Source organism: Paroedura picta, chromosome 1 (assembly GCF_049243985.1).
Source record: "Paroedura picta isolate Pp20150507F chromosome 1, Ppicta_v3.0, whole genome shotgun sequence".
Classification (NCBI taxonomy): Eukaryota; Metazoa; Chordata; class Lepidosauria; order Squamata; family Gekkonidae; genus Paroedura; species Paroedura picta.
Genome location: NC_135369.1, coordinates 18,201,807 through 18,224,685, shown reverse-complemented (window position 1 = coordinate 18,224,685; position 22,879 = coordinate 18,201,807). Strand labels below are relative to the sequence as shown.

Sequence of the window (22,879 nt, the reverse complement as noted above, 5' to 3'; positions counted from 1 at the left end):
AGTGGCAGACTGGATAATTGATCCAATGACAAGAGATTTGGTGTTGGAAAAGGCAGATAGTAAGCAAAGCTTCCATGAAATGCTCTGGCCCTCTTTGAAAACAAAAGGAAAGGAAAAACCCAAGGTCAGCTTTTGGACAAGATCCCTACTAAAGATCTGGAATAAATACAAAACAAGACTTTGCTCCTCATCATATTTACTGAAATCGCCAATAGAGGCGTATTTTTCCAGACAACAGCAAAGAAGAATAACATGCCCAATGTACAAGGACTTGTTAACGAGAACAGGTGAGCTCAAGAGTCTGCAAGAATTAAACAAAGAAGGATATGAGCTACGATGGATGGAGTATAACCAACTGAAAGCCAGACTAAAAACAGACTTTGAGATTCGAGTGGACAAAAACTCACCTCTTAGTGATTTTGAAAACATGTTATTGCTCAAAAAACCACACCTACAGGGCCAGATCTATAAACTTCTTTTGAAATACGAGACTGAGTCAGAACAAGTAAAGAATTGTATGATTAAATGGATGCAAAACCTGGGCTCCATAATTGGTATGGAGGAATGGGAGCGAGTTTGGACCAAAATTCCTAAACAAACTAACAGCCAAATTTTAAGGGAAAATTGGTATAAGATGTTTTATAGATGGTATATTACTCCAAAGGTCATTGCAAAAATCTCAGATAGGTTTGATAATAAATGTTGGAAATGTCATAAAGCAGTAGGTTCTTTTTATCACATGTGGTGGAATTGTGAAAAAGCAAAAAAGTATTGGGTTAAAATACATATGGTGTTACAGGAAATATTTAAAATGCGATACCCAATGAAGCCTGAATCTATGCTGCTAAGCTTCCACCCAAGTGCTTTACCTACTTCTTCTAGAATCTTCTTCTTCCATGCAACTACGGCGGCACGGTTGGTGTGGGCGAAGCACTGGAAGGCGACTGAGACTCCAACTATTTCTACATGGCTTGATAAATTAGCGGACTTAGCAAAAATGGCAAGACTCACCAACATGGTTAAGAAGAGATCTCCGAAAGAATATGATGAACAGTGGAGTGATTATTTGGACTTTCTTAAGAAAGACAGCAGTAACTGTTAGAGTAGGACCAATATGTAATGGGAACTGACTATATATCTCTTGAGATAATATCAGACTACATCAAGTATGATATACGTGTATTGATGACACTTATCAGCTGGTCGCTTTCTCTGTTTTTTACTTTTCTGTTTTTGTTTTTTGCTTTTCTGTAAATGCTTTTTATAAGAACAAATAACAATAAAAACTGAATTAAAAAAAAAAAAACAAATGTCATTCTTAAGGACACTTGCCAGCCTGCTCTTGGAGAGCCATTTCTTGCTTGTGCCCAGGATCTGGTGTCAAGCTGTTTATTACATTAATACACCCCACCTTTTGTCAGAGATATTGAAGATGGTATACTGGATGGGGCTTGGGCCTTCCTGCCTTAGAAACTGCTCTGCTGGAACATTCTAGAACAGTCTCAGCTTTTTGACCATTGAGAAACCCTTGAAACATTCTTCAGGCTTTGAGAAACCCCAGAATTGGCACAGTCATGCAGAATATAGTTGGGGAAGCATAGCTGTGGACATGCTCTCCTGTGGTCCCTCCCCTTCCCACCCCCACCACCCCCAGGCCCATCCCTGGCCGTTTTGGGAAGGCATGGCAGGCTGACATCCCCATATCACTCAATAAATGTTTAACACATTTTAAAATATATATCAAAAATTAATCAACTCCCACCCATTTGGGAAACCCTTCCAGGGCCATCAAGAAACCCCAGGGTTTCACGAAACCCTGGTTGAGAAAGCCTGTTCTAGACATTTACCTGAATGGCTCTCTTCCCCCCCCCCCCTTATTTCTCTGCTCACAGTCACAGACCGGGGATGAGTCTTCCATTTTGAACCTCTTCCGGGACTTGAGTGAGCTACGTGGGAAAGAGCGCTCCCTCCTTCACGGCGATTTCTGGACGGCCAGCTCTTCCGCCCCGAGCGTCTTTGCATACCTACGTGTGTGGGATCAGAACCGGCGTTACCTTGTAGTGCTCAATTTCGATTCCACACCCACCACCGTCTCCCTCAAGCACCACCTGCTGCCTCCGGAAGTCACGTTGGAGCTCAGCACCTTCCCACATCGGGAGCTGAAACAGCAACTCAGCTTGACAGAGCTCAGTTTGGGTCCCACCGAAGGGCTGTTGCTCAGTTTCCCCTACGTTGCCTAGTCTGACATAAGCCACAGCCTGTTTTGGGAGAGGGGAGCAGAATTCTAGTGGGGCAGTCCTGAGATCTTAAAAGGATATCGCTTCAGCAACAATCAGTCTGAGTTTAACTGTCTTTTCTCTCCCCCCCCCCTGTTGTTTTGTACATTCCTCGGATGGCCAATATGTGGGGGGAAAGATGCTCTCTTAATATAATGTGTCATTCTAAAGTAATACTACTGATGTGTGCTTGTTTGAGTGATTGAGAGTCGGGAAGGTCAGTGGAGATCATTTGGGGATCAATTCCTTGGTTATTTTTGTGAGTGTCACATGTCCCTGGCCCGGGGAGGGGGTGATGATAGCAGCTTGGTGTTTATCCAGTTCACGAACTTTACCCTTCCAGGGCTGTGTACTTTATGGAATACCGGTCTCTGTTTGTGTGTGTGTTTACCCCTCTTTCCCAAAAGTGTCGTAGAGTGACACTGAGTAAATTAATAAACTTTTTATCTTTGTGTTTCTGACTTTCGGTTGTCTTTCTTCCCCCCCCCCTCAAAAAAACAATGTAGGCTTTCTCTGTGCATTATCTCTCTCCCCCTCCCTGTTTTGAGCTTGTAGTGGGGTTATGGTTGCCTCCTTAAAGGCAAAGGTATCCCCTGTGCAAGCATCGAGTCATGTCTGAGCCTTGGGGTGATGCCCTCCAGCGTTTTCATGGCAGACTGAATACGGGGTGGTTTGCCAGTGCCTTCCCCAGTCATTACCATTTACCCCCCAGCAAGCTGGGTACTCATTTTACTGACCTCAGAAGGATGGAAGGCTGAATTAACCTTGAGCCGGCTGCTGGGATCGAACTCCCAACCTCATGGACAGACAGCTTCAGACAGCATGTCGCTGCCTTACCACTCTGCGCCACAAGAGGCTCTGCCGGTTGCCTCCTTAGCCTTTCCTAAACAGGAGGGAGGGCATGCTGGAGAAGTGCCTCTAAGGATGGCTGGGCTGTTTTCTGGTCTGGACTGATGGATGACAGATCTGTGTATCTTCTATGATCCTGCTGCAGCAGCATGCAATCCGGGATGGAGCAAAGAATTGGGTGCCACCTTGAGAATCTGGATTCTTTTGACAACTGGAGGCACGCCAGCTATGCTAGGACGAAAACTTTCCACATATGAAAAGGAAAACCTTAAAAAACCCTGCAGGGATTTGTGGCACTACCTGAAAGAGTGTGGTAGACTTGGTAACCTGCCTGATTCCTTTACAGGTGGGGTCAAGAAACAGCAAATCTTGAACAATTTTGATTTCTTTGTCAAGCTTAAAGCTGTGTGATTCCTCAGCAGTCCGTATTTTTGTCTTCTTGATGTTTAGCTATAATCCTGCTTTGGCACTTTCTGCTTGCCGGTAGTGACTCAATGTGGATCGCATTATAATGCAATCTAAAAACTGATTTACATTTAAAAATTTTTTGAATAAATTAATCTCTTAATATTGCCCAGAAAAACTCTGTCCTGGGATTGGGGAGGTCAAGATGTAATTTCCCCCAAGAGGGAGTTATTTGGCAGATGCAAATGCAGGTGGAGAGGTTTCTGAGATCAGATGTCACCTCTCTTTAGGCCTTAACCGTATGTTTCAGTAACCCATATAAATTTGCAATATGATCTCTAGTGCCTCTTCCTTTTCTGAATCCAGTTTGAGCAACTGCATTTCTCATTCCATGCATGGTATAAGTCTTTCACTTTACTCGCCTGAAAAATCAATCAAGCGGTTCAAAAGTTGCTGCTATTATTGATGTTTCCTTTTTGGGGAAACTGGAATGCAGATTGAGTGCTTTCAGTCTGTGGCTCATTGTTTTGCATTCCATATTTGTTGGCATTCTGTGTCTTGGAATAGCTCTATTGATATCCCATCTGCGCTTGGTGATTTGTTCCCCCTAATTGCTCCCAAATGCATTAGCCTACTTAACACCATTTACATAGTAGCCACTTGAGTACTACTGACCAGTGCTTGCTTATTTTTGTTTAAAGGTCACGGTGAGGACACCTCAGTAACAACCATGTCCCATGCAATCAAGTATTTACTCAGAAGTATCCAGTAGGGCTTTCTACTACCTTAGTGCATAGGATTGTAGGCTTAACAGTGCATTGCTTCTGTTATAGCAGGGGTAGTCAACCTGTGGTCCTCCAGATGTCCATGGACTACAATTCCCATGAGCCCCTGCCAGCAAATGCTTTATAGCAGTGGTCCCCACTGCTTTATCACCGGGGACCACTCACTGCCTTTTACTCACTGCCTTTTACTGAGGCCTGGTGGGGGGGGGTAGTTTACTCCTCTACTCTCAACCTCTGCCCTAACGCTCTCTGATTGCTATGGTAATGTTTAAACATCCCTTCAAAATAAGATACAGACACGCCACAACAATGAACATTTTATTTTCATGGAAATTTTAACTCCTGACAATGACAAATCAATGGGAACCCTGAGCTTGTTTCTCTGCAACGAGATAGTTCCATCTGGGAGTGATGAGAGACAATGACACCCGAAGTGTGTTGTAAAGGGGGGGGGGGAGAAGACGTCCTTCGCGGCCACCTCCAATAAGTCTATGGACCACATGTGGTCCGCAGCCCGCAGGTTGGGGATCGCTACGTTATAGCACAGCTGGCTTCACAAGGGCACTTCCATGCCTGCTAAATCATGCAGTTTCAATCCACTGCATGTGGATTATGCCATTTCGCATAGTAAAACCCAGTTGCATAGCGGATTAATAATACAATCAGAGTTGGAAGGGACCTCCAGGGTCATCTAGTCCAACCCCCCTGCAGAATGCAGGACATTCACAACTACCTGCCCCCACAGTGACCCCAATCCCGTGCCCAAGTGATTGAAAGTGAGTTGTTCAGTGCGTGGGCACGGTGCCATCGTTTCGCCTCTTTTCATGCCCTCCAGCACACAGGAGCTGTCTAGTACTGAATCAGACCAGCAGTCCATCAAAGTCAGCTCTGCTTCCAGCTTTCCAGGGTCTCAAGGCAAAAGTCTATCCATTCACTGCCTTCCTGGTCCTCTACAAGGGGAGATACTGGGGGCTGAACCTGGCACCTTCCACATGCCAAGCCAGTGCGATGCCACTGAGCCACAGTCCCTGTTAACATCATGCAGGATCTTCTGGGGACGTGATCTGCCTAAATCTGGGGCAGACGCCCAAACGGTCAGGATTAAGCAGGAATGACGTCAACCTCGTAGCATCCCTCCATTGATGAAGCGCCAAGAGCAGGAGGGCTGCAAATCCCCCCTGCAGGTTTTCACACCTGCTCCTCCCCTTTAATTGGCCATTCCCATCCCCTCCTTCCTGCGATTTCCCCTTTAAGTCCAACATCCCCTTTAAATGCGAGGAAAGCTGACAGAATTTCCTTCCGTCTCAGGTCCTCTCCCCCTCCATTTTTAACCTACTTCCACTATTCAGTCGGCTCACCTCCACCCCACCCCCCCTCGCGCCTCTCCTCGCGCCTTCCCCTTTAAGCAGCCTCCCCTGACGCAATGCAGGTGAGCCTAGACCAATGGGACGCCCGCTGGCCGGCCACGTGACGCGGGAAGGGGGCGGGACCGGACGTTATTTAAAGGGCGCGGCGGCCACGACCTGCTACTACGGCTGCTCCCGGAGATCGCCGCTGCGCCTCCCCACCCCCCTCGGCTATTTTAATGCTGCGGCCGGGCGTCGGGACTCGTTTGCGGGGGCGGAGGGATACGCACGCGAGGGCGTGAGGTCGAGCAACGTTCGCCTCCTGCCGCTGGGCACGAGAAGCGCGGGGAGGGGGCGGCGGCGGCGGCGACTCGGCCCCGGGGCGGAAGGAGACGGACAACGGCCGACAGCTGAAAGGTCGCAGCGCCTGGTCCCCTCCCCCCCGTCGCCATGGTGAGAGCCTGGCTCTGCCCCCCGCAAGGCTGGAGGGGGTGTGGGGGAGGGGGTCTTCAGTGGGGCGGGGCTTCTCCCTGGGGGGAGGCCTTAGAGGCGCCAGAACCTTCCATGGGGGGGGGGCTGGGATTCACCCCCACCCAAGGATGGCGGGTGGGCGGGGCTGGTCCTCAAAGGAGGGGTCTAATATGACAGGGGGTACAAAACTGGGCGGGGCTAGGAGCCCTTTGAACTCCCAGAGTGAAAATAGGGGGGGGGGGGTTAAAAAAGATGCTCAGGAAGAGCCCCGGGCCAGCCTCTCCCCCCCCCCCCAGAGGGTTGGGGGTGAAATGTGGCGTGAGTCCTGCTCCAGATTTCCTGCCCCCTATGCAGGAGAGGATCCAGGAGGGCTCAGTCCAAGGTGGGGCTGCAGGGAGAATGGGACCCTTCCCCGAAAGCAATGAAGCTTGGGTGGGGAAATGCAGTCAGTGAAAGGATTTCAGAAGCCTCTGTACAGAGGGGGGATTGGAGGTGTGGGGGGGGGGATGACAGATGGGGAACCTTAGAAAAGGGGAGACCTATTGGGAGGGGTGTTGAAAAGGGGCCTGGAAACCTTGAAGCCTCCCTAAGTGGGGTGTATGTGTGTCTGGAGTTGGGAGGCTGTTATTAAAGCTGGGTAGTAGAACCAGCTCTTTTGACATCCACCCCCAAAATGGGGGGGGAGGGCGTGATGGAGTGGGAGGGAAATTGGCATGGAGGAGGAGAGAAGGACTTGGGGTGCTGGGAGGAAAAATCTGCAAGCCCGTTAAGAAGACCCAGAGGGGTTGGTCTGTAGAGGAGGAAGGGTGTGAAAATGGGAGGGAGGTCAAAATGGTTCAAAAAATCTTGCATTGGGGAGATTGGGAACACAAAGTATGAGTTTGGGTTCAAATGTATTAGAGCAGAAAGGTGACAAGGACATTCTTGGGAGGGGGTGGGTTAAGAATACTGCTGGGCCATGAGAGAAAGGAAAGGGGTATGTGTTGGGAGGTGTTTCTCCTAGATGGTTTGTAATGAAAACTGGGTTCAATTTTGATGACGGTTGGGGTGACAATTGGCACAGTCAAATGTGCAGGTGATTCCACCTTACTGGCAGGAAAGAGTGAAGATTTCAAACAACTACTGATGATGGTGAACGTAGAAAGCACCAAAGCAGGATTACAGCTGAACATGAAGAAGACAAAAGTAATGACTGCTGGGGAATTACACAATGTTAAAGATGACCATGAAAACTTTGGAAGAATGAGACTTTTTCTGTTCCTTGGCTCTGTCCTCAGTCAAAAGAGAGACTGTGCCCAGGAAATCAACATGAGGCCAAGACTGAGAAGGACAGCCATGAAGGAGTGAGAAAAGAGCTGTGCCTGTAAGGATGTGTCTCTGGCAAGCATGACCAGGCTGTAGTAGTCCACATGACTACCTGTGGGGGTGAGTGAGGGACAATGAAGAAAGCTGACAGGAAGAAAGTGGATTCGTTAGAAATGTGGTGTTGGAAGAAAGTGTAATGGACAACGTGGACCGCCAGAAAGAAATCAGTGGACACTGGACTAAATCAAGCCTGAACTCTCCCTAGAAGCGAAAATGACTAAATTGAGGCTATCCTGCCTTGGTCGCAGGAGTCCCTGGAAAAGACAATAATGCCGGGAAAAGTTAAAGGCAGCAGGAAGAGAGGAAGACCCAACATGAGATGGATTGACAATAAAGGAAGCCACAGTTCTCAGATTGCAAGACCTGTGCAGGGCTGTTAATGATAGGATGTTCTGGCAGTCATTAATGTGTAGGGTTTCCATGAAGTTGCATGTGACTTGACAGAACATGACACGCACATGCATGTGGGGGGCCGGGGAGCAAGTGATGTGGCTGGGGGTGGGGTTCTGTTTCAAATTCTACTGTTATCTCTTCCCCACCCCCTACATGAGGGGCTAGCTCAGACCCTGATGGTGGATAATGGGTATGGTATAAGCCAGCAGGGCAGTCTTGGAGCAGAGGGGTGCATAGCTTCAGACGGAGGGCAGAGAGGCCTCTGAGTGTGGGGAGGCCACCTCGGTGCTGTTTTCTTTCTGCCCTTCAGTTATGGGAAGAAGGGACGGCGAGGAATAAAGCTTCGGCAACTGGGAACCTCCTTGGGGGACAATTAAGAAGTGATTTCAAAGGGAGGGGACGTATTGTGTAGGTGGTTGGGGGTCGATGACGACAACAACCCCTAAATGGGGGAAATGGAAGTGCTGTTCTCTAGGAACCCTCTTTTCTGTGTCATCTCCTTCCAGTGCTACAATTTAGTTTGTACAGTTCTCGAGGCAGAGACCTAGCACCCTATTAAACAGTAAAGCATTATCATGGATCTAAATAGGATGGAATCTTGGTAGGGGTGATGTCCGCGTTCCTAGGGGAGGGTTTGGGAACCGGTGGAGTCCTGAAGAGGTGTGTGGCTGGAGGAGCGGCTGCTATGAAATAATGTGAGGCGGTTGATTTCTCCTTGCAGTTGTTAAAGTGTGTAATTGGAGCCTGAGGAAGAGGGGCCAGCTTCCATGGCCTCAAACCCGGAGGGAGGGAAGAAGCCGTAACTCTCCTTTCCTTCCTTACTGTCCTCCTTTTCCCCTGCAGGCTGACCAGCTGACAGAGGAGCAGATTGCAGGTGAGAGCGGTCTCTTGTCTCCTGGGGATAGAAATGGTGACGGAATCCATCAGAGCGGTTGCAACAAATGGGCTGGCATTGGGAGGGCAGGGCTTGATTTGAACCCATTTGACCCCTGGGTGGTGGGAGAGCCTGGCCGCCGCTCTCTGTGTGAATTACCCTTGCTCTCAGCATCAGCTCTTTTTCTCCAGGGCACAGAAAGATGTATTCCTGCATCCTGAAGGATAGAACCAGTATGGTAGCCAGCGGCTTCTTCCCGTTTGCTATTTCTCGATCTGCTGTTAGCACCTTTAAAGCTGTGCAGTGAGGCTGAGAAAATGCCCGAGTCAAGGCAGCCCAGGAAGTTTCATGGCTCTAGCAAGGATTTGAACCGCTCAGCCATACAGTGTCTGCTACTGACAGAACGTGGCTGCTGCACCCTTTCATAGTGCAGGAAACCAAGGGGGACTGTGGCTAAGCGATAGAGTGTCTGCTTTGCATTACAGCATGTCCTAGTCTGTGGCATCCCCAAAGGGTCAGGTAGGAGGTGATGTAAAAGAGCCTCCACCTAGGCCTTTGGAGAGCCTCTACCAATTACTGGAGACGATACTGACCTTGCGAGACCAGTGGTCTGGTCCCAGATAGAGCAGTTTCCCGTGTACCACATTGCCTAGCATCCCTGGTGGGAAGAAGGATGCAGACAATCTTCTTAAGACAAAGAACTTGCCTTTACTGATCAGTCCCCGGAATCATCTAATCAGGATTGCCTGCTCTGACGCTGGTTTGGCATTCTTGGGCAAAGATGTTCTCAATGCCTGCTCCCTGAGATCCATGCACTGGAAGTGACCAGATTGAACAGAGGTGCTTGTCTGCTAAGCGACCACTGAGAATGGGGGCTGTGACCTCAAAATGATATTAAAATTTGGGCGCAGAGATTCCTGGGCTGATGCAGTCAGATAGCCTCCACCAACTGGACCAACACATGGGAGAATGCCCTAGGACAGGGGTAGTCAACATGTGGCCCTCCAGATGTTCATGGACCACAATTCCCATGAGCCCCTGCCAGCAAAATGCTGGCAGGGGCTCATTGGAATTATTATTATTATTCGATTTATTTCCCGCCACTCCCTACAGGCTCGTAGTCCATGAACATCTGGAGGACCACAGGTTGACTACCCCTACCCTAGGGGAAACCGATTCACCTGTTGTCTCTGCCTGTCCCTCAGAGTTCAAGGAGGCCTTCTCCCTCTTCGACAAGGATGGCGATGGCACTATTACCACCAAGGAACTCGGCACTGTCATGCGCTCACTGGGGCAGAACCCCACGGAGGCTGAATTGCAGGACATGATCAACGAGGTAGACGCTGATGGTGAGTAGGCCAGTCCTGTGGGGGAGGGGCAGGGTCTGGGCGAGAGACTCTTTCAGGGTTGGAAAGAAGACGGGAACATAGGGCGGTAACGTGAGATCCCGTCATCGGCAGGACAGACTTGTTGCCCAAGTGTATTTGGGTGGGGGAGCATCCTGTTTATTTACACTTGTGGCTTGCTCTGCTATAAATTTTGGGGAAGTAGTGCATTGTGTGTGGATGGATGCGCTTGGCTCCAGGATTTGCGGTCTTGAACCTGAGCCACAGGTGGGCATTTGGTGACCTTCCATCTTCCCAAGACTGTGAGTTTGCAGTTGCAAGCAAGAGCCTCTCTAGAGGCTGTTAAAGCCAGGGCAGCAGTGTGGGGTCTTCTGTTAACAGGTGGGATCCAATAGGAGGAGAACCTCACATGGTTGCAGGGTGAAACCAAAGTTGTGCAGACTCATTCCTCCTGCCTCCGTTAGCCTTGGTCTTGCCTGAGGTTAATCCAGTTCAGGGCAGCCCTACCATCTGGATACCATACAAAGAGCAGTTCCACCCAGTTAATGTCTCCCAGCCCCTTCGGTCGGCCACGCTCCTGCCTTCCTCCCTTCACTGCTGGGCTCTCTCCCTACTTCCCAGTGCTGTGGGGAATGGAAGTTAATTCGATTGATTCCTGCTTCTCCTGCCGAATGGCAAGCCGATTGGCAAGATTGGCCAGTTGGCTTTGTGAGTGGCCTCAGCGGTACCATTTGGACCCTACGCCAAAGAGCTGTTCCTTCTCCCAGGGAATGGCACCATTGATTTCCCAGAGTTCCTCACGATGATGGCCCGGAAGATGAAGGACACAGACAGCGAGGAAGAGATCCGCGAGGCCTTCCGGGTCTTCGACAAGGTAAGGGATGCTTTCTTTTGCAGGAACACACATCTCAGGGGCTTCCCAAAGCGGTGAGTTTTGAAGCCACTCGTTGGTTTTGAAACAAGCAAATTTTGCTTTCCACTGAAAGGGTTCTACAACTTGGCCTATGCTGAAGTTCAACGTTGGTAGGACATCTCTGTCTTCCATGTCCTTTCTTTTGTGGGGGCTTGATGTGAATCCAGCCCCACCCACTTCCTGGATTTGATTCTCTGATTGCGTGAGCCGAGGGTGCTGATAATGGGAGCTGTCAGAGAGAGCAGCACTCCAGCCCCAGTGCCCCACAGGTGAGGGTGCAAGCTAGAGGTTCGTATAAAAGTATGTGTATTAAGACTCCTGCAAAAGCATTTAAAATAGCACCAGGTACACCCTTGGAACAGAACAGTTGCTAGTTAAAATGTTTCCTGCCTCAGCCAGGACCCAGATCTGTGTTGGAAAAGCTGCCAGCAGTCTCTGTTGTTCTCTAGCATTTGCTGGCAGGGGCTCATGGGAATTGTAGGCCGTGAACATCTGGAGGACCACAGGTTGACTACCCCTGCTCTAGTCCTCCTGTGGCTGGCCTCTTCTTTCGAGTCAGGAAAAGCTCCTGGTTTGACACAGCTAGGAGCCCATCCCTTTAACAGTGTTGCAATCCTCAGCCCATCTCCCCCTTGCAACAATGAACAAAGTTCTGATCAGCTCGCCTTCCTAAGGGGAGGGGGGGGGTGATTGCCTGCGGCTGGGTGGCCTGTGGCAAAAGAGAGGGCTGATTCTTGGTTCTTCACAGGGGGCCTTCTTTTTTCTTTGGCGCAAGACTGAGGTGAAGGTGGTTTTGCCCGATTCTGCTTCTTCACTGCTGTCCCTGCTCCCATACACGTCTTTTGGCCCCCAGAGGCTCTGCAGCCCCCTGCGGTGCCTTAGTGGGTCAGAGAGGGCTGCTGTGGGAAGGGAAAGGTGGGGAAAGGTCCCTCTGTATGAGTGCCTCTTGCCCATGCGACTGCATGACCCAGCCTACTTTGTGAGATCCATAAAGGATACATTCCCGAGCACTGGGGCACCTGCATCTGCAAGGCTGATGGCGACTTTATAGTGGATTCTCTGCTTTGCCTGAAGAAGGTCCCCGGTCCAGTCCCTTCCGTCTCCAGTTAAAGGGAGATGAACAGCAGATGTCGAGAGGCTTGCCTATCTCAGTACATGATGCTGAGCGAGGTGGACGAATGGCGTCATGGTACCTTCAGTTTGGTGCTTTCTGGCATTTGAGCACAGGGACTTTTCTTCCTGTCTTCCTCTTACCCCCGCCCCCAATTTGTTCCTCTGCCCTCAAGGACGGCAATGGCTACATCAGCGCTGCAGAGCTGCGCCACGTCATGACCAACCTGGGCGAGAAGCTGACGGACGAGGAAGTCGATGAGATGATCCGAGAAGCTGACATAGACGGGGATGGACAGGTCAATTATGAAGGTGAGGGGGGGCCCTTAGGGAGTGGGAGGCCTAGGGCGGTGGGCCTCTAGAGTGCCCTTTTAAAACCTTTTGCCCATGGAGGATCCCCTGAAATAATCTCTCAGGTTTCGAGGAGCCCCGGAAGTGATGTCAGCTGGCCACGCCTCCCTGCCACGCTCCCCAGAAGTTACGTTAAGCTTGTGGAGAGGGGGAGTGACAGAATGCGATTTAAGGCAGGGTAGGGGTGCAGGCTTCATCTCTTCCCAGGTGCAGAAACGAGAGAACTCAAGCTGGGGAGGCGGAGCAGGGGCAGCGGCTGGTGCCTTAGCTTGGGGCCAAGTCCCTTAAGGCAGGAGGGCAAAAGCCGAGAACCCCCGCTTGGGAATCCCTGCTCTAGAGACAGCCGATACGAGCATCCTCCATGTTTTTAATGTAATTCTCTTAACAAGCAATTGGCCATGTTATTTCAGAGCTCACTCTGAAACCATGAGGACCAGGAACTTTGCATGGATTTTAACAAAATGGAGATTCTAGGGACTGCGGGGTGGTTACAGGCTACCCATACTAGTGTCTTTCTGATGCATTCGCACACTTGCCTTCTTGGGATAACTGCTTGTCCCAAGAGGGGCCGATCTGTGACTCGTCCTGCAAAGACGGGGCTTGCTTTCCCTTTGAACGTTCTGATTCCCTTCCCCTCCCCGTCTCTTTGGCTCCGCAGAGTTTGTACAGATGATGACTGCCAAATAGGAAGAGCGACCGCCAGCCCTCCCCTTCCCTGTACAGAACGGAAGAACCGCTTCCCATAGAGATCTCACCCGGCCCCTCCCGTCTGTGGCACTCATGCTCCATCGACGCTTTTAGCGGTTTGTGGCCATTCTTTGCCCTCTCTCTCCCCCCCGCCCTTCCACGCAGGACAGTGTGAACCCTTCTGCCCCCCCCTGCCCTTCCCTGCCATGTTTACATGCAAGCACTCATGGTGGGTGCAGCTGGGACGGGGGGGAGAGCCAGGTGGGGAGGGTGGAAGCGGTGCTAAGATCTGAGCAGCGGGAAGCCGGGCGGGCAGGAGCGGTGGGCGGAGTCCTCCCTCCTCATCAGCTTCCGTCCCTGGCGCGCACCTGCTTGTTTGTCCAAAGGCCACGTCCCAGCCAGCGCGTAATCTCTGCATCCCATGGACTGTCATGTGCGGCTGACTGCAGTTGTCTTCCTGGGAGTATCTGCATATCTTGGGCATATTGTAACTGTTAACTTCCCAGTACTGGCCATCCCCTGCCCCTTCCCTTCCTTCCCAGTGGCTTCAGGGAATGCTTCTGTTCCATTCCAGGTGGTGTAAGGTTTCTTTTTCTTTCTCTCTTTTCTTTTTCCAATAAAGTCCGTGTGTTTCAACATTGTGGGGCAGGTGTGCTTACTGAATGATGGTGTGGGTGGTTTCTACGGCCAGCTTGGAAACAGATCTTTTTCTTGTGGGGGGGGGGGGGAGATCGGCTCTCTGCCAGTTTTTGGTCCTGTTACTCAGCAAGAGAAGCAGGATTTCTCCACAGCTGCTTTTTGCCAACCTCTGTTTCTGTTTTCTTTTAAGTTTCCTCGAGAGCTTGAGTTGCTTTGGTGAAGTGGGGAGTCAGAGTGATCAGAGCACAGCAGGGTCCACCCATCTCTTATGGTGCCCTCAAAGCAGGAGCTGGATGGATTGAAGTCTGAGGCTTTTTTGGCTACCGTAGAGGGGGAGTGGAGGGAGGGGACAGGAGTCTGTTTTTGGTCCCGTCCCACCTGCCAAATAACACCAAACTTGCAGGGGACCTAGTGCTGCCTGTCCGGTAAGGACATACCAGGTTTCAAGCAGATTGGTTCAAGGGATTCTGTTCTGTGGGCCCATGAGCACGCTCTGTGCTCCTAGTCCCTCTTGTGGCTCAGGAGACCTGTAATCTTGAAAAATTAGCCCAGGGAGCCTTACAACACTAGCCTTAATTACTCTCCAATTTACCCAAATATTTCCAGATTTTCTGGGACCAAAATCCCTAAGCCATGTTGGATTGTGCCAGTCACCCTAAAATCCAACAGTCTGTTACACTGTGGCCAAAACCCCAGGTGCCAGCGGGCCCAGAACTCCAGAAGCCCTCCCACTGTTGCCCCCCCCCCCCCAAGCACCAAGAAGACCAAGCATCACTGCCCGAGACATCTATGCCTCTGCTCCAGAGGTTTATCCCATTCCCTCTTGAAGCTGTGCATACTGGTCAGTAGGCCGAAGAGAGTCTACCTACGGTCTGAGAAGTACTGTCAAGGTATGTTATTCGGACTGGACGTATCCCAGTGCACACCTCCCGACTCTGTGACTGCCAGAGTCAATGGTAGCCCCTCCCCCACGGCTTCTTGGGGGCTCTGAAAAGCGGACACTGACTCATTTGGGGTTCTGCCATTGTTTTTGGCTTGTTAGCTATGTTTCGTGGACAGGGAAGCACGTGGGCTGTGTTTATGCCAAGCACCGGCTTTTGCTGTTTCGCCATGGTTTGGATGGTCGCAGGGTCCAGGAGCTACAGCAAGCAGCCAGGAAGGGCTGGAAAAGGCTTTGGTGGATTCCTGTGACCCTCCGCATTCGCTGGACTTCTGCCCAATCTGCTTCTGGTGCAGATTGGGAGGGAGGGAGGCAAGGAAGAGGCTGACTCGTCGGCTTCAGAGGCAGTTTTTATTTTGAAATAAAAAATACACATGGTTTGGTTGCATGGACGAGATGCCCCTGATGGCTGGTTCTTGGCCTTTTGTGCTGCTTAGAGAAAGACTTAAGAATACACTCCACCCAGTCTCCCCACTGCCTCTGCGACAGAGAGGGTGGACATGGCAGTTAAGACATACACACACTTATTATATACACACGCATACATATACCCCATTGCCCCAAGGAAGGGAGCCCCCCTCACTCCCCAAATGAAACAGCTGCCGAGTGCAAAAAAAAAAAAAAATTGTGAATGAGGGGGAGCAGCTGGCAAGACTTAAAAGAGGCTTAACGTCTTTGCTACAGATTCAAACAGGTTTGAAACTGGATTGACTCCTGTGTAGCATCTTTCAAAGGTTAAAGTTGTAATTTCTTAAACCATTTATGCACTGGGAACTTCACTGCCCCAGCTCCTGTGCAAGAACACAAATCAGGGGCGGATGATGTGCACCAGGCCAAATGCTCCCCCATGTGGGTCCAGGAAGAGGTGGGACAATCTGCCACGACTAAAACTCCAGCCTGAAGCCCGGCATGAAACATCCAGTGCATAAACGGTCTTACTGAGGCTGATGAGAACTTGTTGCCAGAGATCCTTGCACTTCCCATTGTTTTGGGGGATGAGAGTTGCCTCTCCTGAAACTGGGTTGACACCAGGTTCAAATGAGTAGTGTAGACGTGCCCAGGTGTTCTTTCATTACCGCCAATACCAACCCCTAGCTCTTATTCCACAGGAAGGGTGACCCAAAACATTAGTTCTTCATCTCACCATTTCTTAAGATGGCCGAGAATGATGGGAAACAACCTGGGGCATCATCCATGAGTCTCCTCCACCCCCTTCTCATAAAAACACATCCACTTACCCCTTGCCAAATTAATGTTTTAAGAAAGGGACTGTATTAGGGGGAGGCGTGTGTTTGACCTTGGACCCATTTTCTGGAGAGAAAATGATGCGTTTTCTCCCCCACCTCCAAACAAGCAAATGGAAATTGTATTTAAAAACTGAAAAGAAATTGTCTAAATGAAAATTTGGACACTGTAACAGGTAAATAGGGCAAGGCTGCCCTCTTCTGTGGTTCCTCCTAATGGGAGCTGGTTGGTATTAGAAGCAACTCAAGAGGGACGTCTTTACTACTCACTTACAGTGAGCTCTGGTAGTCAAACCAATCTGTCAAATAGATCAACTATTTCTAACATTATTGGGTGGGGGCGACATACAAGAACCATCCCTTCTGCACACCCCTTCAAAGTTTCCAGGTAGTTAAGGTGTTCAATTGCACACCCCTTTAAAAGTGCCAATCCCTTCCCCTCTCCTTTCTCAGCCACTCTTTCAGAGCCTTTGCATGATCTTCATATGAGAACATTTTCTAATTTAAAAAATGGGTTAAATAGTCATGAAAATAAACACAAACTCCATTCTGGTCTTCGACTCAGATGAGAATCGACCACCTGTAAGGTGGGAGGGGAGGGCGCAGTGTCTCAATCACTCAGTTTTTGATTCACCCCTTAATTTTTAGTTGACGACCTGCTACAGGATGCTATCCCTGGCTCTGGCATATTTTTAAAAAATTGCTCTAGAATTCATCTTGCGGTGTGGGACTTTGCATCATTTTAACGAGCCAGAAATCATTAACAGAAGGAATACTTCAATCTGGCCAACATGTGAACAAGCCCGGGGAATGAAGAATTTAAAGTCGAGAGAGGCTGTCTTTTTGGCCCAACAAGACTGCCTACCTCTGGATAATATTCTTCCATACAGACCAGGATTCTCAGGGCAGAGTGCAAACCGCAGTTTGAGGTTTAGATTTACCAATTATGGTTTGCCACAAATCTGGAAATCTAGGTTGCTGTGCACACAGGGCAAGGAGGAAGCATGTGGATCCAAGAAGCCCCCCCCCCCCCTTGTAGGCTCATTCCCTGTAGTCACAAACCATGGTTGGTTGCTCCAAACCAAACCATGCAATCATTAGAATTTCTGCACTGTTCTCCAAATACTCTTGAAGGACAGTTGCAGAGCTGACTGGTGTTAGCATACCGCCTCGTTGCTTGTGACCAGGGGTAGTCAAACTGCGGCCCTCCAGATGTCCATGGACTACAATTCCCATGAGCCCCTGCCAAAGCTGGCAGGGGCTCATGGGAATTGTAGTCCATGGGCATCTGGAGGGCCGCAGTTTGACTACCCCTGCTTATGACTGTGTCAGCAACGCATACACTCACATAAATACTGTAAATGCGGCAAAAAAGGGAGGAGGGAAATAGTTACCAAAGTATAGCTGTTCAATTGTTTTCAAAATAGCTTAACTTTGAGACAGGAATTCCTACAAAATTGTCAAATATTGATGCCCAAAATCAATTTTACTGTACATTTTATGGGGTTTCAACGATCAGCTTGAAACTGGAATCCACTTACTCTACGCATTTAGCGGAATATAGAAACTTTAAAAAAAATCTAAAAGCCTTGATTCCCCCCCCTTGCCCCCTGCCCCCAGTATGTAAAATACCAGTTTTAGGCAAAATCCCCTTTTCTGTTTGGTAAAAGGGAGTGTTTAACAAATTTGTTTTAATGATCGGGTGCAGCCCCTTCCTTTTAAAAATTTTCTACACTTACTATGATATCCTCTCTTAAAGTGATAAAAAGGTCAATTCCTGCTCAGGATAATGCATGAATGATTCTCCCCCCCCCCCCTTTCCGATTCTCAGTTCAAGTGTCATCTGAAAAACTTCTATCCCGTCCTCACCTTCATTTTTTTTCAAATACAAAATACAGACATTTCTCTTTCTCTCTAAAAATATACTCTCCCTCCCCCTTGACATTCCCTCCCCCCCACCCTGAAGTGCCTGAGCTTAGGTTCCCCCAGTGCAGTAAGGTCTACTGGCACATAGAAGGCAGATAACTGAACATGCTTTGCCCCATTCAGGCAGGGATTTAGGGGCTTCCCTTGGCAGATTCCCCCCCCCTGCAAAAGTTCCTGTTTGGCTTCTTAGCCTTCCCCTCCCTTGAACAGGGGCAGAAAGAGCCACATCCTATATCAAAGAAGATGGGAGGGGGGGAGCCAACATGGGTTATGTTTCTTCCCTGTGGTATCCTTTCTTCCTTCCCATCCTTCTCAGGACAGGAATCTGGGTTACCTGCTTTTCTTTTTGAATCTAGTTCTGTTCTGTGCCTTTAACAACAGTCTTAAAATGCAGAAATTAAGCAGGTGAAGCTTTTCCCAAACACTTTGGATTTTCAGGCTAGGAAAAGCGTTACCTGCTCAATTTCTGTCCAGAAGGCACCAAAGCAGGGCATGGGGTCGGTGTTGGTGGGAAAGGTAAAACCCTACCGAGATTCCACAGGAAAACAAGATCCACCCCTCCCCACACCTCCAAAGGTGTGCTTCAGGTGCAAGATTGAGTAGACTCCCTCCCTTAATCTTGTAAAAATGACATTACAAATAAAGAAAACATCCCCTCCCCATCCAACATTTTTGTGGGGGTAGGGGAGGGCTGGGCAATTGTTCATGGCTAATCTGTCCCCCTCACCTTTGCTCTCCAAATCCGGTGCCAGGGCTTGGGGAAAGGGCCGTGCCCTCTTGCACTTGGGGAGGGCAGAGAGGCGGAGCCCCACTCGGCCCTGGGAGCGCCTATTTCCGGCAGCCTCCTCCCGTCGGGGCTGCAGACCCTGAACCGCCATCGGACGTGGAACTTGATTTGGTATTTTAAAAAAGCAGGGACACCCCGCACTCCTGACTGCCCCACAGCCTCCCCGCCCCCTCCCGCACACAGCTAACTGGGCTCCTCTGCAGAGCCTGAAAGAGTTCTCCCTCCCTACACGACATTTCCTCCTCCGAACAGGCTGATGCTGCCGCTTGGAAACAACACAACAGACCCCGTCATGAATGAAGATACCACATCACGTGGGGGTGGGGAATGAGGGGGTGGAAGAGGAGGTTCCCCCCCCAAACAGCAACACAGACAATAAATACCCACTCCCCCTCCTGCCCCTTGGTACGCACCCCCTCCCTCCCTTCCAGGAGGTGCTACGAGGGCGGGTCGTGGCGACTGGCGGGGACCTTGGCTTTGTGGGGGCGCAGAGAGGCTGCCGACGAGGAGCCCGAGGAGGAGGAGGAAGAGCTGCTGCTGCGGCGGGCTTCGGCCCCGGTGCTGGACATCTTCAGCTTGCGGCGCTTGGCCAGGGGGGCGTTCTCCACGCTCTTCAGGAAGAAGCCTTCCCGCTTGCCCTTGTTAAAGGCCTGGTGAAGGGGACAGGGAAAGCAAAGCAGCAAACAAAGATGAATTTCCCCCCCCAATGTACACACCCACCCACCTGCTTTCCCCTGCTTCGCAGTCTGCAGCTCCCACCCTATCGATGCCCTTGAGGGCTGGTTTCCCACCCTTGCTCACAAGCCTGGGGGTTGGGAAAAAGGAATCCATTTGGAAGAAAAAGGTTGTTTTTTTTATACTCCGCTTTTCCCTCCCTGAACGCGTTCCAAAGTGGTTTACAAACACGATTCCTAAGAGAACTGTGACTAGCCCAGCATCATCCAGCTGGCTGCATCTGGAGGAGAGGAGAATCAAACTCAGTTCTCCAGAATCGAGGCTTCCGCTTTTAACCACTACTACCCCATACGGGCTCTCTATGCCAGCCTTTCTCAACTTTTTTGCCATTGAGAAATCCCTGAATCATTTTTCAGGCTTCAAGAAACCCCAGAAGTGGCGCAATGGTGCAGAACGTGGTTGGGAAGTATAGCTGTGGACATGCCTACCTGTACCCCTCCCCTTCTAGGCCCATCATTGGTCATTTGGGGAAGGGAGGGCGGGTCAACTTATATGGTCATAAAGGTAAAGGTATCCCCTGTGCAAGCAAGTCATGTCTGACCCTTGGGGTGATGCCCTCCAGCGTTTTCATGGCAGACTCAATACGGGGTGGTTTGCCAGTGCCTTCCCCAGTCATTACCGTTTACCCCTCAGCAAGCTGGGTACTCATTTTACCGACCTCGGAAGGATGGAATGCTGAGTCAACCTTGAGCCGGCTGCTGGGATTGAACTCCCAGCCTCATGGGCAGAGCTTTCAGACTGCATGTCTGCTGCCTTACTACTCTGCGCCACAAGAGGCTCTTTATATGGTCATATCACCTGATAAATATTTAACAAATTAAAAAATTTATTTAAAAATTCAATTAAGACCTACCCATTCAGGGAACCCTTCCAAGAAATCCCAGGGTTTCAGGAAACCCTGGCTGAGAAAGCCTCTATGCTTTTGAGAACCATAAATGTTAGGGATAAAACTGTACATAGAAAAATATAAATTTATTATCAGAGCTCATGCATCCTATTACCATTAGGTGGATCGAGAACTGGTTGACAGATCGCACCCAAAGGGTGCTTGTAAATGGGTCGTCATCATCTGGTTCGTAGCCGTCTGACAGAAATGCTAATTCTGTGAATGTAGGCACATTGTGTGTGGGTGGGCAGAAGGAACTGTGTAAGTCAGGGGTAGTCAAACTGCGGCCCTCCAGATGTCCACGGACTACAATTCCCACAAGCCCCTGCCAGCGAATGCTGGCAGGGGCTTGTGGGAATTGTAGTCCGTGGACATCTGGAGGGCCGCAGTTTGACTACCCTGGTTTAAGTGCTTGGCTCTTGTGGCCATTTCCTGCATTCGGCAGGGGGTTGGACTAGATGATCCTGGAGGTCTCGTCCAACTCTAGGATTCCAGGATTCTATGATTAATATTTTCTATATACAGTTTTATCCCTAAACTTTATGGTTCTCATCACTTTTCCAGGTTGGGTTTTTGTTTCCCTTTATGTTATTTGTTCTCTACGCTTTTGTTCGGGAACTTTTTTGGTGATGTTTCCCAATTGTCCTATTTCACTTCAGTTTTATGGCTAAGGGATTGTTTCCCTCCGCTTGTTTTATTCTATTTGCTTCTATATTTGTGTTTTATTATTGCTCTGGTCTAAGACCGTTTAAATAAACTACTGGTGTTGCCCAAACAGCACACCTGGCCAGTTAACCAGTTGGACAAAAATTCCTCCCTCTGGCTCACAGCAAAGCACTCGTTTTACGAGCCCGCTTCCCATCCTCGGTGCTGACCTGTAGCCATGTGCAGCTCCTCTGCAAGATGAACAGTGTTTTGCAACAGACCTTTTGCTCCTTGGCAAGATTCCCCCGTCCCTTCACCCCAAAGACCGTTTATGCACTAGGAACTTCACTGCCCCAGCTCCTGTACAGGAGCACAAATCAGGGGTGGATGACGTGCACCAGGCCAAATGCTCCCCCATGTGGGTGCAGGAAGAGGTGGGGCAACCTGCCACAACTAAAACTCCAGCCTGCAGCCCAGCATGAAACCTCCAGTGCATAAACGGTCAAAGAGGCCCTATTCACTTCCACTGGGAGATGCTCTCTTGATGGGACACACTGCTTGAATTAGCTGTGGCTGTGGGTCTAGACCAGGGGTAGTCAAACTGCGGCCCTCCAGGGTGTAAACTGCACCGAGCTTTTACTCCAACCCCAGGTCGATTAAGTCCCTGCCCTCTACACAGAATGCGATTTCCGTTTGGATTTGGGGCAATTTAAATTTTCCTTCTGCAGCAAGAAGGATTGAACCGGAGTGACCCTACTTTTATTGTGCGATATCTTGGAGTGCTTTTAATCCTCAATATCCGGATTGGGAAACAAGCTCCATGGTAGAGAACCTCTGATAGGCTACACCTGGTCATGTGACACACTTGCCTTAAAGGAGAAGCCCCTAATTTCTCTCAACTTCTGTCGGTCCTGGATTTTTCCTCCCTCCTCTGCCTTTTTCGATCTTCTCCCCCACCAAGAAAAGAAAGAGGCTCCCTGCCTGGCTCCTCTCCCCCCACCCTTCAAGAAAAGAAAGAAAGAGGCTTGGCTCCCCCCCCACCGCCTTCTGAGCCTCCCTAACCACGTGCAGAAGACTTTCCTGTTTCAATGGGGTGGGGGGAATAGAGGAAGATCCGAGTTCAAAGCGATCTGAATTCAACAGGATTGACAATGGAATAAAGAAAGTGCAGATTCTGCCCAGATGTCACTGGCAGGGGCTCATGGGAATTGTATCCCATGGACACCTGGAGGGCCTCCGTCTGACTACCCCTGGTCTAGACAAAGGACTCTGCTCGGTTCCTCTGAGCTCTCCCTGCTCCACTCCTTGGGCCTACCTACTTCAGAGCAACATGGATGTCATGACACTCCTGGTCCGTGACTCCCCTTCTTCTTTCACGCCTCCCTCAACCACTTCCCCTTTCCCAGCTCAGGAATCGCATCTCTTACCATAAAGGCGGCGTTGACGCCAGTTCGCACCGCGGGCCCTGAGCTCTCCAGGATATCTGGAGTCATAAGAGGCGTGGAAGAGAGGGCGCTGCCATCTTGGAGCCACTCATTGTAGCGCAAGCTTGACATCTTAAGCCGCTTGGCAGGGTTCACTGTGAGGAGACCTGGGCAGAAGGAAGGGAATTAAGAAACAGATGAGGCAGATCTCAGAAAGTATTGGAGAGACTGAGCGATTACCCCGCAATGCACTTTATTGGATACAAGCGTGGAGTAAGATCGAGGTGGGTAGCCATGTTAGTCTGTCTGAAGCAGTAGGAAAACGCTTCCTCTTTTCTGCCATGGAATAAGATTATCTGGAGGAGTGATACAGAATCAGACTATCAAAGCTGGAAGAGAAAGCTGGAAGAGACCACAAAGGGCCGTCCAGTCCAGCCCTCCACCTTCTCAAGGACTTAAAAGAAGAAGAAGAGTTGGTTCTA

General features: G+C 49.9%; 3 protein-coding genes across 4 annotated transcripts in view; 2 read left to right on the top strand and 1 right to left on the bottom strand.

Moving 5' to 3' along the window:
• The window catches only part of SLC3A2 (solute carrier family 3 member 2), a 34,567-nt gene extending 31,837 nt beyond the window's left edge, over positions 1–2,730 (top strand). For both annotated transcript variants that reach the window (XM_077324327.1, XM_077324323.1), the window contains exon 10: positions 1,893–2,730. In XM_077324327.1, coding sequence (XP_077180442.1) covers positions 1,893–2,240 — 348 coding nt within the window. In that variant the 3' untranslated portion in view covers positions 2,241–2,730. The remainder of the gene's footprint in view (positions 1–1,892) is intronic.
• A 3,089-nt stretch (positions 2,731–5,819) lies between these two features.
• On the top strand, positions 5,820–13,807 carry LOC143831238 (calmodulin-1). Its single transcript, XM_077324302.1, has 6 exons — positions 5,820–6,114; positions 8,734–8,764; positions 9,970–10,113; positions 10,878–10,984; positions 12,310–12,445; positions 13,143–13,807. Exons 1-6 carry the CDS (start codon positions 6,112–6,114, stop codon positions 13,169–13,171), a joined length of 450 nt encoding a protein of 149 aa, XP_077180417.1. The 5' UTR covers positions 5,820–6,111; the 3' UTR covers positions 13,172–13,807.
• Positions 13,808–15,087: 1,280 nt separating this feature from the next.
• The window catches only part of RPS6KA4 (ribosomal protein S6 kinase A4), a 58,085-nt gene continuing 50,293 nt past the window's right edge, over positions 15,088–22,879 (bottom strand). Inside the window, 2 exon segments of the mRNA XM_077324291.1 lie at positions 15,088–19,357; positions 22,401–22,564. Of these exon segments, the coding sequence (XP_077180406.1) occupies positions 19,145–19,357; positions 22,401–22,564 (377 nt within the window). The 3' untranslated portion in view covers positions 15,088–19,144.

What these genes read in the sequence shown, in the direction of transcription:
- LOC143831238 (XM_077324302.1), top strand. An exon ending in CAACGAGGTAGACGCTGATG is followed by an intron (nt 10,114 to 10,877) that starts GTGAGTAGGCCA and finishes TCCTTCTCCCAG; the next exon opens with GGAATGGCACCATTGATTTC. An exon ending in CCTTCCGGGTCTTCGACAAG is followed by an intron (nt 10,985 to 12,309) that starts GTAAGGGATGCT and finishes TCTGCCCTCAAG; the next exon opens with GACGGCAATGGCTACATCAG.